The sequence below is a fragment of the Lepidochelys kempii genome, chromosome 12 (genome assembly GCF_965140285.1).
Source record: "Lepidochelys kempii isolate rLepKem1 chromosome 12, rLepKem1.hap1, whole genome shotgun sequence".
NCBI classification, from domain to species: domain Eukaryota; kingdom Metazoa; phylum Chordata; order Testudines; family Cheloniidae; genus Lepidochelys; species Lepidochelys kempii.
The window spans coordinates 39692517-39709730 of NC_136391.1; the positions used below are offsets into that span (position 1 = coordinate 39692517).

General features: G+C 43.6%; 1 protein-coding gene across 11 annotated transcripts in view; it reads right to left on the bottom strand.

Moving 5' to 3' along the window:
• GALNS (galactosamine (N-acetyl)-6-sulfatase) overlaps positions 1 to 17214 on the bottom strand; it is a 79233-nt gene that overhangs the window by 47673 nt on the left and 14346 nt on the right. For all 11 annotated transcript variants that reach the window (XM_078848139.1, XM_073308197.2, XM_073308194.2 and 8 more), the window contains 5 exons: positions 13701 to 13844; positions 11871 to 11937; positions 11626 to 11753; positions 10644 to 10783; positions 7803 to 7906 (listed from right to left, as the gene is read on the bottom strand). In XM_078848139.1, the coding sequence (XP_078704265.1) occupies positions 7803 to 7906; positions 10644 to 10783; positions 11626 to 11753; positions 11871 to 11937; positions 13701 to 13844 (583 nt within the window). The remainder of the gene's footprint in view (positions 1 to 7802; positions 7907 to 10643; positions 10784 to 11625; positions 11754 to 11870; positions 11938 to 13700; positions 13845 to 17214) is intronic.

The window sequence follows — 17214 nt, forward strand, 5'->3', positions numbered from 1 at the left end:
CATGAGGACGAGTACATTGGCCTGAGGGCCGCATCGCTGACACCTTTTCATACAAAGATACAAAACCCCCCTCCTCTGCCCCCGACCCTGCCCCCACTCCACCCCTTCCATGAGGCCCCACCCCTTCCCCCTCCCCATTCCAACCCCTTCTCCAAAGCCCCCACCCCAACTCTGCCCCCTCCCTGCCCCTATTCCACCCCTTCCCCAAATCCCCCCCTGCCCCACCTCTTCTCTGCCTCCTTCCCTAAGCGTGCGCTCCCTATTCCTCCCACCACCCTCCTGGAAAGTGCTAAGCACCACCAAACAGCTGTTTGGCGGTGGGAAACACCTGGAAATAGGAAGAGGAGCAGGGATGCGCCGCACTGGGGGGTGGGGGGAGCTTGGCGGCCACAGGAAATAACTCCGGGGTGGGGGGGAGCTTGGCAGGCTGCAGCAAATAACTCTGCGGGCCGCATGCGGCCCACCTGTTTGAGACCCCTGATTTAAATACTGGAGCAAATTATGATAAAAGAGGAACTCTGCAACATATCAGCTCAGTTGTTCTTCAGCCCTATTAAGGGAAACAAACCTTTTTCTGAAATACTAAACCTCTTGCTCTAAGTCGCTAGATGGCCAATAGGTTGAAAAAGTGAACATCTAAGGATTTAAGCAGGGAATTAAAAGATATTTCTGAAAATTACAGTATTTTCCTCTTTCCAAAAACAACAGGCTGCATGCTGTGCTTGCACTAGTGGGACGGATTAAGCGTTTAACATTGCAATATCACTCTGCTGGATTACAGTAATTTCAATTCTTAACCGTTTGAATTCATCACAGAACACTGACAGGAGCATTTAATACTGAGGTAGGATATGGGCAATGCTTCCCCTGTTCCCATGCAGGAGAAACAGAACGCAAAGCAGCAAGCATAGAGACGGCTTGATCCTGGAAACCCTTATTTATGAAAGTAGCCTATAATCAGTAGGGTAATCTGACTGAAATTCGTGGGATTACTGGCATGGGAAAGATTGTGTAGGATCAGGCCCGTAGTTTGATTCAGAGCTTTTGGTGCACTGAGGTACTCTGGAAGAGGCTAGGGTCAGCCTGTTTTTGTGGGCAGTAAGGGATGGGAAGGGGTTAAATCACAGGACCTGAGATATTAAACGGTCCTCCACATGAGGAGCACAAGAGGCAGGTATGTACACAAACTCTTCTAAAGGTTCATGTCCTCATTTGGAAGAGAGGATGGAGGGAAGCTGCTTGCAACTTTCTCTGCTACACAACCTCGGAGAAGGAACTGGAACAGTTCCATTTTACAGTGAATCTGGACGTACTGTTTTAGTTTTATAATGTGCACTGGTACTGGGAGTTCCATATTTTCTCCCTTCAGACCAAAGCAAAGAAAACCTACATACACTGCACCAAATCCTGCAGTCCTTACTCAGGCAAACCTCCCATTGCCTTCCACCCCAAGTCAGACTCCAATGGGACTGCGGCTCATTGCACATACATAATGGTTACACACATACTCCCTGATCCTTTGCAAGAATCATAGAATCATAGAATATCAGGGTTGGAAGGGACCTCAGGAAGTCATCTAGTCCAACCCCCTGCTCAAAGCAGGACCAATCCCCAATTTTTGCCCCAGATCCTTAAATGGGCCCCTCAAGGATTGAACTCACAACCCTGGGTTTAGCAGGCCAATGCTCAAACCACCAAGCTATCCCTCCCCCGAATGACAGGCATGCGTTTTTATTGCTGATTCAAACATCAACAAAAATGCTCTTGTGTAGCTCTCAGATACAGAGATCTGGGGAGAGGTCAGGCCCCACTGACCCCATTCTGATGGGTGCTAGTATGCTGCTGCTGTTGCTCCTTACGCTCTACTGTCTCCACACTGCTCCCTTTGGGTACATCTACTCTGCAAAAACCAAACAGACAATAAAAAAAAGACCCACAGCAGTGTGTCTCAAAGCAACTGACTTAGGCTCATGCTACAGGGCTAAAAATAGCAGTGCAGACATTCCTGCTTGGGTTGGAGTCCGGGCTCTAAGACCCATCCCCTTCACCGAGCTAGCATGAGTCTGTCAACTAGGGCTAGGAGGCTCACCCCGAGCTGCAGTGTAGACATACCCTCTAGATTGTCAGCTCCTTAGAGCAAGGATCTTGCCGTGTGTGTGGGTGTTTTGTAAAGGGCTGTGCACATGTTAAGAGTGCAGACATTAAACAGGGCCGGCTCTCGGTTTTTTGCTGGCCCTAGCAAAAAAATTTGCCACCCCAAGCTCCGAGAGAGCAACTGCCCAAGCAACAACAAAAAAAGGGGGTGGGGGGGAGAGCCGGAACGCCGCCCCTGGAATTGTGCCACCCCAGCACGTCCTTGCTTTGCTGGTGCCTCGAGCCGGTCCTGACACTAAACAACAACAAGGTTATCCTCCTTCAAAGAAGCTATCACAGCCGTTCCTGACAAAGGTGGACAACTTCACACACCAGGAGGTGCTGAGTGTCTCGTATGTTCGCCCCCTGCTATTTACCCTTTGCACGTGGCAGGCATTGTGAGGTTGGAGAAATGCCACGTGAAGGATTTGAGAGATGAATAAAGGGGATATTTGGCACATGATATAGTTATTAACGTGCCTGCTCTCCATGTACTCCTGCTGCAGCAGGAATGAACAGGACAGCTAGCATGTAAGACTTTGTAATTAGGCCTTTCACAGTTTATAAGGCAAATAAAAAAAAAATCACTTTTCATGTTGCCACTCAATCCTGTCACCTAAATCTTTTGGCTAACAGACAGCAAGAAGCAATAGCCAAGCTGAGACGTAGGCCTCTAGTACTACCTAAATTTATACACTGTGACAGTCCTATTAGGCCACCACTGACTTCTTGTACCGGCCTTTATTAAACATAACCTGATGTAGATGACTCCCTTTAATCATCCAGTTACGTTTCTGGTCTCAGACAACGTTCTTCCGTGAAGCAGAGAAAACTTCTTAAGGAAATTAAACACCAGTGCCACAGCCAGTTGGATTTATCTGTGCTCTGCAGCACCACAAAGAGAGGGAAAAAAATAAAAAAGGTTAATATTTATAAAAACTGTGAAGCATTTTCAGAGAATTTTTTTTAAAATTACCATTTTCTCCTCTCAACAGCACTCTCGTTCTAGTTGCCTCTTCCATTTTTTCTTATGAAAAGAAAAATAAAAATCCAGAGAGAGTAACAGCCCAGAGAAAATAAATAACATATAAAAGAAGAGAGAGATCAGATATTCCTCCTATCAGTGAGGAACAGCTGGCATTACGCACGTAAGAAGGGCTCTCCCCCCCCTTTTTTTAAAAAAAATAAACTCTCGGTGAACACATAACGTCTTTAAGAAAATGAAATCCTTTTGCTGTGGGCCACGTTGCGGGAAGAAATAGTCACCACTGCTGTTATCAGCACTTTCAAGCTTTAACTGTGAATCAAAGGCGACAATTAATAAAGTCGCCCCCGCCAGGAAAGGAAAGGAGAAAAGCTAAATATTTGAAACTGGGTGAACAAATGTCAGGGTGTTTTTAAATAAAATCCTTTTACAGTTATCACAGCGAGCAGACCTGATATCCCTGTCTAATTCAATTTCAATTTGCGCCCCATGGGAGATAGTGAAGAAAAGGTTGCAATGCTGTCTTTGGGTTGATATGTTCTTTTCTCCTTCAGGGAGCAGGAACTGGGGAGAGAAGGGGAGGAGGCATGCAGAAAGAGAGAAGGAGAAGGATTCAAATACCAGCAGAATATGAATTTCTTTCAGCTGGATCCTTCCAGAAGGCAGATGTGATGCAGGGAATGTTTAAAATGTTGATTTGTTATGAATTCACCTGGAAAATGGAGCGGGGGAGGAAGCTACAGAAAGGGGATTTGTGTATGAATAAACATGCCAAAACGTGGAGCCAAAAGGAACTGAATTTTGATGCCAACACCAGCAGCAGCCTCCTGTGGCATGACCCCCACCCCGCCCCAAACTGGTTACCTATAGCACTACTGATGTTCTTATTAGAACCGTCCACTTTATAATTTCTACTCAATATTCCTTTTATTTGAAATAAAGAAATACACCCACTAAAAAAAAACAAACTACAAGTCAGTAAGATTGTCAGCATAAGAACATAATGGCCACACTGGGTCAGACCAATGGCTCATCTAGCCCAGTATCCTGTCTTCTGACAGTAGCCAATGCCAGGTGCCCCAGAGGGAATGAACAGAACAGGCAATCACTGATCCATCCAATATTGTCCACTCCCAGCTTCTGTCAATCAGAGGCTAGGGACACTCAGAAAATGAGTTTGCATCCCTGACCATGTTGGCTAATAGCTATCAATGGATGTATCCTCCATTAACTTACCAAATTCTTTTTTGAACTCTGTTATAGTTCTGGCCTTCACAATATCCCATGGCAAAGAGTTCCACAGGTTGACTGTGCGCTGCGTGAAGAAATACTTCCCTATGTTTCTCTTAAACCTGCTGCCCATTAATTTCATTGGGTGGTCCCCTCTTATATTATGTAAAGGAGTAAATAATACTTCCCTATTAACTTTCTCCACAGCAGTCATGATTTTATAGACCTCTGTCACATCCCCCCTTAGTCGTCTCTTTTCCAAGCTGAAAAGTCCAAGTCTTTTAATCTCTCCTCATACAGAAGCTGTTCCATACCCCTCATCATTTTTGTTGCCCTTCTCGGTACTTTTTCAAATTCTAATATAGTATTTTTGATATGGGGTGACCAAAACTGCATGCAGTACTGAAGGTGTGGGCGTACCATGGATTTATATAGTGGCATTATGATGTTTTCTGTCTTATTATCTATCCCTTTCTTAACGGATCCTAATATTGTTCACTTTTTTGACTACTGCTACACTTTTAGCGCATGTTTTCAGAGAACTATCAGCAATGACTCCAAGATCTTTTCTTGAGTGGTAACAGCTAATTTATATACCATCATTTTGTATGTATAGTCAGGATTATGTTTTCCAATGTGCATTAGTCTGCATTTATCAAATTGACTACCAACAAGGAGACATGACCCTTCCAGAGAAGGACTAACTCCAGTAGTTTGGCGGGACTGAGCAACTGAATGGCACAGGCAACAGGATAGGGAAACTTTCAACAGCAGGTTAAGGCTTTGAACGTGGCCTCAGCCAACAGTAACCAAAAGTTGTCATCATCTGATAGATGTTTGGTCATTTCTATGAAACAGTTTGTGGTTCACTCCAATTCCTGGTGGACTTGTGTCCATATAAAAACCACCAGCACTAATCCTGGAAGGCAAAGCTCCGGACTGATTTACCAGAGAATTCGATGATTACATGGGCACTAACTCTGAATTAACCTCTGACTCCTCCCTCCTGGTCAGGTTGGGAAGGTAAAAGCTTCCACTGACATTGTCCAGCAGTCGTTGCTCTGTAGGTGCAGAGAAGACCTCAGCTTCTTTCTCTATCACCTTTGAGGCTTACGAGTAACGTGACATTTCTTGCAGCCACTCAGAATAAGTGGAACATGGGCTAATTAGTTTGGATTTACAATAAACCATATAAAGTCTGTAACTTCAACATACGATAGGTAAAATAGGCACAAAACTGTAGAAGGGAGCTCTCCACCTACTATGTCTAGAAAAGGCAATTGTTGAGAAATAGCATGATAAAAACTATACATGCGACTGTAATACTAGAAGGCAACGGCAGAGTTGCACTACCCAAAAACCTGAAGCAATGCTGTACTTCTCACCTGAGGACAGTTCTGCTGTGGGCATCAGACTGCAGGAGCCTTGATTGCAAGAATACAAGCATAGAAGACCTATCAATATCTGTTATTATGTATTTATTTAAAGATATCACTCATGCTAGCACATCCACAACACAGAATGAAGCAGCACATTATGGACCATGGGTTTGAAAAGCAGTCTGAGCCCAGTGGGAATTGTGGGATCATAACCTCTCTCAGGATCAGACCGCTATACATGTAACCATTTGGTGGCCAGTTTCCTGAAATGGGGCCAAATCAAGCAAGGAATTAAGTGTATGCCTAAAGTTAAGCATTTACTCAAGTGTTATTAAAATCAAGTAAGGCAGATACATCAATGGAGCTCGACGATTTACACCAGCTGAGAATCTGTCTTATAAGACAACTTAAGCATGCGCTTAAAGTTAATCATATACATAAGAGCTTTTCTAAATAGAGGTAGCTTCCCAAACCGGGGCCTTTGTGTGTGCACCCATGGTAGTATGGCACCTCATTCGGTGCCAATGTGTTAACCATACATAAATGGTTGATCATACAAATTTAGGTTAAACTTTCAGCTGTTTCTAAAACAACAAGCAATTCACCACAAACTACCACACTGAGCTCCAATCTGTGGCAAACACTTCTTACCATCACATAAAATAGCTAGCTATACTGCATGTACAAGATTACTGTTGTTAAGTTATTGCAAAAAAAAAATTTCCTTGCCTTTGTTCCTAATTATATCTTAGAGTTATTTTTTCATATCTAATGTACCTGTCCCCATTTATGATGGTTGTTTACTTTTGGCACTTTACTCAGTTTGTACATACAAAACAAAATAGTCAGTTTCAATTTCGTGTACTCATGCACTAGTCCAAGGTTACTTATGCTTGGCTTGCAAGGACTTCATGGGAATGTTTAAATTCAAACAAACTGTTTTCATTTCAAATTTTAAAGAATCATAAAAACATTCCTATTAGGTTTTGTAAAACCTTTAAAAATGACAAACTCAAATCACTCTTGTGCTCCAAATTTTAAGCCAAATTGACAGTGGCCTCTAAATATGCTCTATAAATGATCTTTATCCGATGTAACGGATTTACAACATTGAAAAGGAATGTAAATTAGAAAAATAAATATTATAAATATTTTGCGATCTTGGGCACAGTGTCGAGTTGAGGAAGTATCACTTCTTTCTGAATAAAAGACATCTACAAAGGGGAGGGAATGCATATTATTTAACAGGAATCCTGCTGCATGGAGAGTTGATTAGATCTTTCTTTAATGAGTACTGGGACAATTTCCTGCACATGCTGGTATTACCACCTGAGGATTATTTTAGAATGAGTATCATTTTAATCTTTGTGCAGGCAGGAAATAGAAACATTCTGGTACACAGACCTACCTCCCTGATATCAGGGGGTAGCCATGTTAGTCTGTATCCACAAAAACACAAGGAGTCTGGTGGCACTTTAAAGACTAACAGATTTATTTGGGCATAAGCTTTCATGGGTAAACCACCACTTCTTCAGATGCATCTAAAGAAGTGGTGTTCTACCTCCCGGAGTGAAACTGCTATCTAGCCACAGAAAACAGAAGTGTCAGGTTTAAAATCACTTGATGCTGCAGGAGACACAGAATATGTCCAGAAAGCATGTTCCTCCACTGCAGCAGGACACACATTAACCGGAATGTCCTTGCATTCCATTTGATCGCATCAATACGCCACTAAACATTCAGAGGTCTGATCCAACAAAAGTGAAGGGGTTAAACAGACCAGGAAAACAAAAAGGTACCTGCTAGCTAAAGTCAAAGCCTTTGGTGTTCATAAAAAATCCAGTCATGTACATTCATGGTATAAGATTGCAATAATGTAATTAACTGATCTTATGATATACATCAACCAATTCTTTACTTAATTAGATCCCAGGTTTTGACACAGTGATTCCATTGAGAATGTGCTAAGAGCCCTGAACCAAAGACCATTGAAGCCAATGGGACTCCTTCCATTGACTTCAGCTGTCATTGGATTGGGCCTAAAATTGTTAAGTGTCCTTACGTGTCTTACTTACGTGTCCTGCAGGTATCTGGCCTGGCCACCAAGCAATAGCTGGCTCCCTCATCCCACCTTCAAAAGTGGTTTGTTTACCACACAGAAAGCGACCATTGCTACCTCCTACAGGAAAGAAAATTGATAAACATGATCATGTTTTTCCTGTGGATGCTTGTGAAGGTCTTTTCAGCAGGGGAGAAACTGACAGATTAGTAGACTAGATAGGGAATGCTATCAAATGCACAAAGGAAACAAACCAAAAAGATTTTTTTGCTAACTTCTTTCATTTATAGGAATCTTAAATGTTTCTTGTGAGTGAAAGAGGTAAAAATTGATCACACATTTAATATGAGTCAACAATGGGATAGAGGTGCAAAAAAGGCCAGTATCATTCTGGCGTGTATTAACAGGAGTGTCGGATCTAAGATATGGGCAGTAACTGTCTTGTTCTACTTGGCACTGGTGAGGCCTCACTTGGAGTACTGTCTCTAGTTCTGGATGACACACTTTTAGAAAGACCTGGACAAACGAGAGAGTCCAAATGAGAGCTACAAAAATGATAAAAGATTTAGAAAACCTGACCTGTGAGGAAAGGTTAAAAAAACTGGGTATGTTTAGTCTTGGGAAAAGACTGAGCGGAGACCTGATAAGTCTTCAGATACGTTATGGGCTCTTACAAAGAGGACAATGATCAACTGTTCTCCATGTCCACTGGAGGCAGGACAAGAATGAACTTTATCTGCAGCAAGGGAGATTTAGGTTAGATATTAGGAAAAACTTTCTAACTGTAAGAATAGTTAAGCACTGGAACAGGTGACCAAGGCAGACTGTGGAAACCGCATCACTGGAGGGTTTTAAGAACAGGTTAGACAACCACCTGTCAGGGATGGTCTCCAACCTTCTTACATCCAAGATCACTTTTTGAATTTAAAGGCAAACCAGGATCCACCCCATCCCTTCCCCAAGGCCCCGCCCCTTCCCCGAAGCCCTGCCCTGCTCCCTTCATTCCCCGCCCTCCTCCATCACTCACTCTCCCCCACCCTCACTCACTTTCACAGGGCTGGGGCAGGGGGTTGGGGCCGAGGGCTTTGCAGGGCTGGAGGGGGCTCCGGGCTGAGCCTGGGGCCAGGGGTTGGGGTGCAGGAGGCAGTGAGGGGGTGCAAGCTCTGGGAGGGAGTTTGGATGCAGGAGGGGGCTCCAGGCTGGGGCAGAGTGTTGGGGTGCAAGAGGGGTGCAGGGTCTGGGAGGGACTCCGGGTTCAGGAGGGGACTCCAGGCTGGGGCAGAGTGTTGGGTGCAGGGTGCTGGCTCTCGGCAGGGGGTTAGGGATGGGTCAAGGGTGCAAGAGGGGGTATGGGGTGCTGTCTCCTGGAGGGGGTTCAGGGTGTGAGCTCCAGTTGGGCGGCACTTACCTTGGGCAGCTCCTGGTTGGTGGTGCAGCGGGGCTAAGGCAGGATCCTTACCTGCCCCAGGCCCATGCCACTCCCGGAAGGGGCAAACACGCCCCTGTGGCCCCTGGTGGGGGGCATGTGGCTCCGCGCACTGCCCAACTCTGCAGGCACTGTCCCGGCAGCTCCCATTGACTACAGTTCCAATGGGAGCTGTAGGGGTGGTGCTTGCAGTCAGAAGCAGCGCACGGAGATGCCTGCCCTCTCTCCTCCCCCCGGAGCTGCAGGGGCGTGCTATTGCTTCTGAGAGTGGCCTGGAGCTGGGGCTGGCCAGAAGCCTGCCTTAGCAGCAGCCCCGCTGCACCACTGGAGATCGCAATCGACTGGGAGAGTCTCCAGGATTGACCAGTCGATTGAAATCGATTGGTTGGTGACCATTGATCTAGGGAAACTTGGTGCTGCCTCTGCACAGGTGGGTGGGCTAAATGAGCTCTCGAGGTCCCTTCCGGTCCTACATTTCTATGATTTGATGAACATTTTCAGACTGACGAGTGATTTTCTAGTGCCCTTTTAAGAGAGGAGTTTCACTAGAGATAGACATGATGACGACAAAAGCGAGATTACATTTTATTTCCCCAGGAAAGCTCTGCTCAGAGACAGCAGCTGGTTGGCAGGGAAGGTCCCCACATTTTATGCAGCCTTACAACTGCACTGACCAAGGAACAGCCCGGAGAGTCACGTGTTTTGCCCAAGGCCACACAGATTCAGTGGCCCAGCTAAGGTTAGAACTTAGGAGCCTCCCATCTCGTGGCCTGATCATCACTAGACTACCTGACCTCCAAATGGGAAAAAAAAAAAGGGGGGGGGGGGAAATAAAATCAGTTTGCTCAAGGATACTAGCTTGAAAACAAGAGAAAAACTGAGAAGTGCAGCAAAGCTGTCCATGGCAGGGAACGTTTACTCTCCTTGATATCGTTTCATAGAGCTAAACACACTGGGACTCCTGGATCTTTTATAATGATCCAGAAAACTCAGATATGCATTTGATAATGGCCCTCTAACTTGTCTTTCTAATTAACTAGTACAGGAGACTTAGCACTTCCCTGTATATGTCACTTTCCGCACACACACTACCAATAACAGATTAAGAGAGAAGGTGGGAGCAAAAATACAGTTGGTAGGCAGCTAATGTACTGCTTTTAAGAGTAAAAAAAAAAAAAAAATACCCATCAGCACCGGGGCACAGTACAGAAGGCACATGTGCTTGTCTAAATAGGAGTGTGCCCAGGTGAGCAACTAACACAAGCACGGACTGGAGGCAGAATTCTAATGCTGAACACTCCTGAACTTCAAAGCTTCTCTTATATACAAGGGACCAAACCAAAACCTCAGATATCTTTGTCTTCAAACTCTGAGACTGTTTGGATCTGGACTTCCGAGCTTGAGGTCCAGCTCTGTTCATTAGACACTTACCTTGTTTAGGTGCTGAAATAAGAGCAGCTCCATTATCAGATGTGAAAAACACAAAAGTGTTCTCACTGATGCTCAGGTTTTGAAGGGACTTTAGGATTTTCCCAATGCTGTCATCAATTTCTCGCACTGCATCACCATATCTGAGACAGTAGAGATTACAAATATGCAAGCCAGTAAAGGAGGAGAAACAGTTTAAACCAGGTAGTCTTACAGAACATAAAGCACTCCATTACAGCCCACAAGAATACTGAATTAATTGTGCTGAAGAGGGAAATAATTCACCTACACATCAGGTACCATAATAGAAGTTTACCAGTGTCACTTCGTAACTTATGTCTTTTTAATCTGCAGAAACCAGCCTCTCTTGGATATTCAGACTCTCCAATTTGCTCAGATCTGAGCATTTTTGGACAAAGACCAGATATTTGAGATATTTGAGATAAATGAAGCCAGGTATAACGAGAGGCCACTTTTGCCATGAGCTGAGGCTAATAATTTTGTTTATAGACGCTAGTTTGAAATTGTGATCTTAAAAGCAAGGTCCATTATATCCACAGAGCTATCCTTCCCCCACTGTAAATTGCATTTTCCATGATGTGGAGCCTGTTTGCTGTTCTGATTTATAGGCTTTTAAACCAGGCTCTAATCAAACTATGTCAAGAGACTAACAAAAGCACCCATTCCACGGAACAGCATTTCATCACTCACACAGTGGGCCAGGGAGCTTAGATTTCGCCTACATTTGGGTCACATGATCTTTACTTTGGCTTACAACAAATATATTAAAGATCAAACTAGACACGGTCTTTTTGGGAAAAAAAAATACTAAAGGAAATTCCATGCTACCTAGTATGTGTATTTACACATGCATGCACGCACACACACTTTTAACAAGTGATCTATGTTACTTCAGTCCAATAAATATTGCTGTGGTTTTCCACTATCACATTAGGCAGCATAAATCAAATAAAAGGAGACTTACAACCCTCTCTGGCTAGTGCCCAAGAAATGTTTGGACGCATAAACAGGAGCATGAGTGGCATCAATAGCCCAATAGAGAAAGAACGGCTGTTGACTGGATTGCTGCCTGCTAATAAAGTCAAGAGCTTCCTGTAAATGACAACAGAAATTAATGTTAACAGGATCATCCTCTGCCACCTAAAACTCTCAACCAAAAGTAACAAAAAAGCGCTGTGGGTTATAAAGTTGAAAGAAAATGTATAATACCTGTAAGTAGATCTGAGTTAAGTTTGCTTCCCCTGTCTTCAGATCAATTTTGAAATCTTCATAATATCTTAAAATAAAGCAGAACCAGGGAAAAAAATTAATACCCATGTAACACAGAACAAAAGGGCTGTTCTTCCCTATTACTTGTATGGGCAGGTCATTGTTGTTACTCAACAAAAGGGCAGAGACTCACAAGGTATGTAACCAGCCATTTCTCTTCAGAAACTGAAAAGAAGTTCATTATGTTTTTTTTAAGGTTAGGAGAGAATAGTGAAATTGCAAGGTCAGAGGCAATGGTGGGATGTCACGATGAAAACATAGAAAGGATTACCACAAACAGGGAGGGGAGATATAAAAACGCCTTCAGTAAGGGAATGGAATCATGTTCCAAAAGAGGCATAGTTGGATGAGCACCTGTGGGAGATGGGTTAGAGCGGCAATGGCCTATTTGTGGTCCATGAGCACATTTTAGCAACATGCACTTTGTTCTTGGCTCTCTAGCCTGCCACAACCCCTGGCAGCCAACATTCACCCTTGAAGTTAGCTGCATCGCTTGTGAGAAATGCCTGGTGCAATACCTGGTTTGAATATATGAACACTCTGGCATGTAAGGGAATTTTGGGCACTCCCTTTCCCTTCCTTAAGTGCACTGGCCTTTGAAGCCTTTCACACTTGAGCACCAGAGCATTCCATCATTAAAAAGCAAGATGTCAGATAAAAGCCCAGCACTAAAGCAGCTGGGCTTTAAGTTCGTCTTTTGAGGTTGGGATGAGGATGCCAGGATCCCAGCAGGGAACAGCTGAGGAGTTCAGACTAAAATTTAGCACAGATCTAGTGCTTATAATCTTCAAGGTGCTTTAAAAACCATGAACAACCCCATAAAAGTAGGGCACTATTAACGTTCCCATTTTACAGATGGGAAAACTGAGACACAATATGAGAGACAGGCTTAGAACTCAGGAATTTGTTTCTTATCCCTGTGCTTTAACCACTGGATCGTGGATCTCTCTCAATAAGAAGGTAAATCTGGGAGTGAGAAAGGAAGCTGGAAGATCTAGCAGGTGTTGCCCAGACACAAACGCTCTGAGTCCCTCTGGCTGCCAAGATCCTTCTTCATTCAACACCGTACTCCTCCAAGTGTCCCATCTTGACTTGCCCTCTCAGCTGCAAAAATCTCCTACTCCAAGTGACAAATGCTCTAACCCTAACCCAGCATTCAGGAGGCAGGGGAAGGAGTGGGAAGGCTGCCCACCGCATCTCCGCTTCTCCCCCCAGCCTTCTGAAAGCCGCAAGACAGCTGGTTGCCGCGAGCAGGAGGTGGGGGGAGCAGGGGGAAGGCGCTGATCTGCAGGGTCCACCGGCGAGCGGGAAGTGCTGGGGGGAGGGTGCATAGGGGGGCTGCCAGCTGTGGACAAAGCAGGTGGCCAAACGACATTATAGGGGAGCATTGAACAACTTTAAACAAGCATGTTCTGTAATGGAGCAGGGACATAAGATTGAAACAACGTTAAGAGAGAGGACGTTAAGTGGGGAGTTACTGGATTTGAACCAGTTCATCCCTGATGACTGACATTTCCTTCGCTCATGTCCAATAACTCTTGTCATGGTGTGAGGTTTCTGGAGATTGCTGCCCATCCAACCAAGCCATGGTGTTACTGCTGTGTCTGATCCAGCCTCTCCTAACTGAAGATAGCTTACTGATTGAATGCTCATCTTTCAGTAGACCACAGGACAGCTGAGTAAGACCACAGGGAAAGCAAAGAAAACAAGCCGTTGACAACTTCCAAAATATTTTTTTTAAATGAGCCCTGGAACAAACAGCTGAATTACCTGCCAATCATTTCCCTGTCCCTGTAAACAGGGATGTTTGGGGTGGCTTTGTTATCGTAAGGTCCAAAATGGCAATTAGGAGATCCAAACCATTCATCAAATCCATGCTTCAAGGGGTGGAATTGGGGTCTGTGACCCAGATGCCTAGGAACAAAAGCCACAAAGAGTTCAGGAGTCCATTGCAAAGGAGTAAATAGTAATCTTATCAGAACTGTGTAGAAAGAAATATCTTTCAATGATGCTAAAGGAAAACTTCAGGTGATTAGTTACAGTACTCTAGGTAGCCAAATAAATAATGACTAGACAAAAACGTGCATTCAAGGAGATTACAGAAATCCCTGCCACTGTTCCAGTAGCTTCATTAAGTCAATGTCCAACTTCTCTTCTCTCTAAACATGTTGATTATTTGTGATGATGGTGCCTTAGGTAGAGCTGCCCAGAACAGAGCAAAAATACATATAATAATTAATTTAGGGCTTAAGTCTCATTTACACCAAAGCTCTTCTACACCAGTAAATTGTGTAAAGGGGCCACAAAGTGTGTGTAATTTACAATTACATTTACTTTAAGGCCCTTTATGCTGCCAGAGTGGTGTAATGGGGCTTTAGTGTAAATGGCAATGAGACCCTTAGAATGTACATATGAAAGCCAGCCCCCCCCCCACCACACACAAGCAAGCTTCTGTTAACAGCATTGTCCTGGATATGCAATTTAAACTTTCTTTCTTTAGCTTCAGGCTACTGCTCCTTTCCTTCCACATCTTCTGGGACTGTGAATAACTCACTTCCTTCATTTGTGAAAGTATTTATAGATGGTCATTCTCTCACTGTCTCAACTGGAGAAATTTCTAGCTGAACATGCATGTGTCACTTCAGTCTTTCCTCATACGTCTTTGTCTTTAACTCATGGATCGGTTCTGTTGCCCTCTTTTGTATCGTCTCTAAAATTTGGGGACCGGAAGTGCACTCATTGGATTAAATTAGTCCCTGGCGTAAACCCAATGAGATCAATGGTATTACACCAGACACTAATTTAGCCTCACGATTCCTGATCCAGTCACATGCTGGCTGTGTAAATTAGAACCACAAATATCCCTCGTTTTACATGTGGAATCCCCACATACATACGCACACACACCACAACAAAAATACCCCTCGCTATCTTCACAGTGACTAGGGGAACGGAAAATCTGATATGCAGAGAGATTTTAAAAAGTGGGATAGTTTACAAAGGAGGCAAATAAGAAGGAATATGAGGAAAGCATACAAAATAAAATAAATAAATGAGTTAGAGAAGGTAGATTAGATGCTCCTGTTCTCCCTCTCTCATAACACAAGAATGAGGGAAGTCAATGAAACTCAAAGTCAGTAAATTCAAAACTGAGCAAGGGGAATACTTTTACCACCCAACACATAATAAGAATGGCCATACTGGGTCAGACCAAAGGTCCATTTAGCCCAATACCCTGTCTTCCAACAGTGGTCAATGCCAGGTGCCCCAGAGGGAATGAACAGAACAGGTCATCATCAAGTGATTCATCCCGTCGCTCATTCCCAGCTTTCCTGCTCATTTTAGCTAAGGTCCATCAATGGATATATCCTCCATGAATTTATCTTGTTCTTTTTTGAACCCTGTTATGATTTTTGCCTTAACAACATCCGCTGGCAAGGAGTTCCACAGGTTGACTCTGCGTTGTGTGAAGAAATATTTCCTTTTGTTTGTTTTAAACAAATGCCTATTAATTTCATTGGGTGACCCCTCGTTCTTGTGTTATGAGAAGGAGTAAATAACATTTCCTTATTTACTTTCTCAACACCAGTCATGATTTTATAGACCTCGATCATATTCCCCCATTATTTGTCTCTTTTCCAAGATGAAAAGTCCAAGTCTTATTAATTTCTCCTCATATGGAAGCTGTTCCAGCTGTCCCTAATCATTTTTGTTGCCCTTTTCTGAACCTTTTTCATTTCAAACCTATCTTTTTTTTGAGATGGGGTGACCACATCTGTATGCAGTATTCAAGATGTGGGTGTACCATGGATTTATATAGAGGCAATATGATATTTTCTGTCTTATTATCAATCCCTTTATTAATGATTTCCAACATTCTGTTAGCTTTTTTGATGGCTGCTGCACATTAATTGGATGTTTTCAGAGAAATAGCCACAATGACTCCAAAATCTCTTTCTTGAGTGGTAACAGCTAAATTAGACCCCATCATTTTATATGTATAATTAGGATTATGTTTTCCAATGTGCATTACTTTGCATTTAACAACACTGAGCATAATATGACTGTAGAACTCACTGCCCTGGGATGTCACTGAGGCCAAGAACTTGGCAAGATTCAGAGGGACTGAAGATTTACAAGGATAACATAAAATTCAAAGAGACAAGGGGAGTGAGATAATATCTTTTATAGGACCAACTTCTGTTGGTGAGAGAGAGAAGCTCTGAGAAAAGTGCTCAGAGTGTAACTACAGCGTAGAACAGATAAGGAGTTAACATATGTTGCAAGAGATCATTCAAGGTGAAGTGGGTGGTAAACACCTCCACAACTGAAGGACAAAACGAGGGTTTGTGCGTTCCAGATTTTTATAGTGAGCCATAAATCCAGTATCTTTATCTATCAAGCATTCTTACAACTACAATACCCACCTGCTGAAGTGAAGAAACAGATTGACAGAGCCAGAAGAATACCCAGAAGTCACCTACTACAGGACAGGCCCAACAAAGAAAATAACAGAATGCCACTAGCCATCACCTTCAGTCCCCAACTAAAACCTCTCCAACGCATCATCAAGGATCTACAACCTATTCTGAAGGACGACCCATCACTCTCACAGATCTTAGGAGACAGGCCAGTCGTTGCTTACAGACAGCCCCCCAACCTGAAGCAAATACTCACCAGCAACCACACATCACACAACAGAACCACTAACCCAGGAACCTATCCTTGCAACAAAGCCCGTTGCCAACTGTGTCCACAGATCTATTCAAGGGACACCATCATAGGGCCTAATCACATCAGCCACACTATCAGAGGCTCGTTCACCTGCACATCTACCAATGTGATCTATGCCATCACGTGCCAGCAATGCCCCTCTGTCATGTACATTGGTCAAACTGGACAGTCTCTACGTAAAAGAATAAACGGACACAAATCAGATGTCAAAAATTATAACATTCAAAAACCAGTCGAAGAACACTTCAATCTCTTTGGTCACTCGATTACAGACCTAAAAGTGGCAATATTTCAACAAAAAAACTTCAAAAACAGACTCCAAGGAGAGACTGCTGAATTGGAATTAATTTGAAAACTGGATACAATTAACTTAGGCTTGAATAGAGACTGGGAGTGGATGGGTCATTACACAAAGTAAAACTATTTCCCCATGTTTATCCCCTCCCCCAACCCCTCACTGTTCCTCAGACGTTCTTGTCAACTGCTGGAAATGGCCCACCTTGATTATCACTAGAAAAGGATTTTTTCCCCCCTGCTCTCCTGCTGGTAA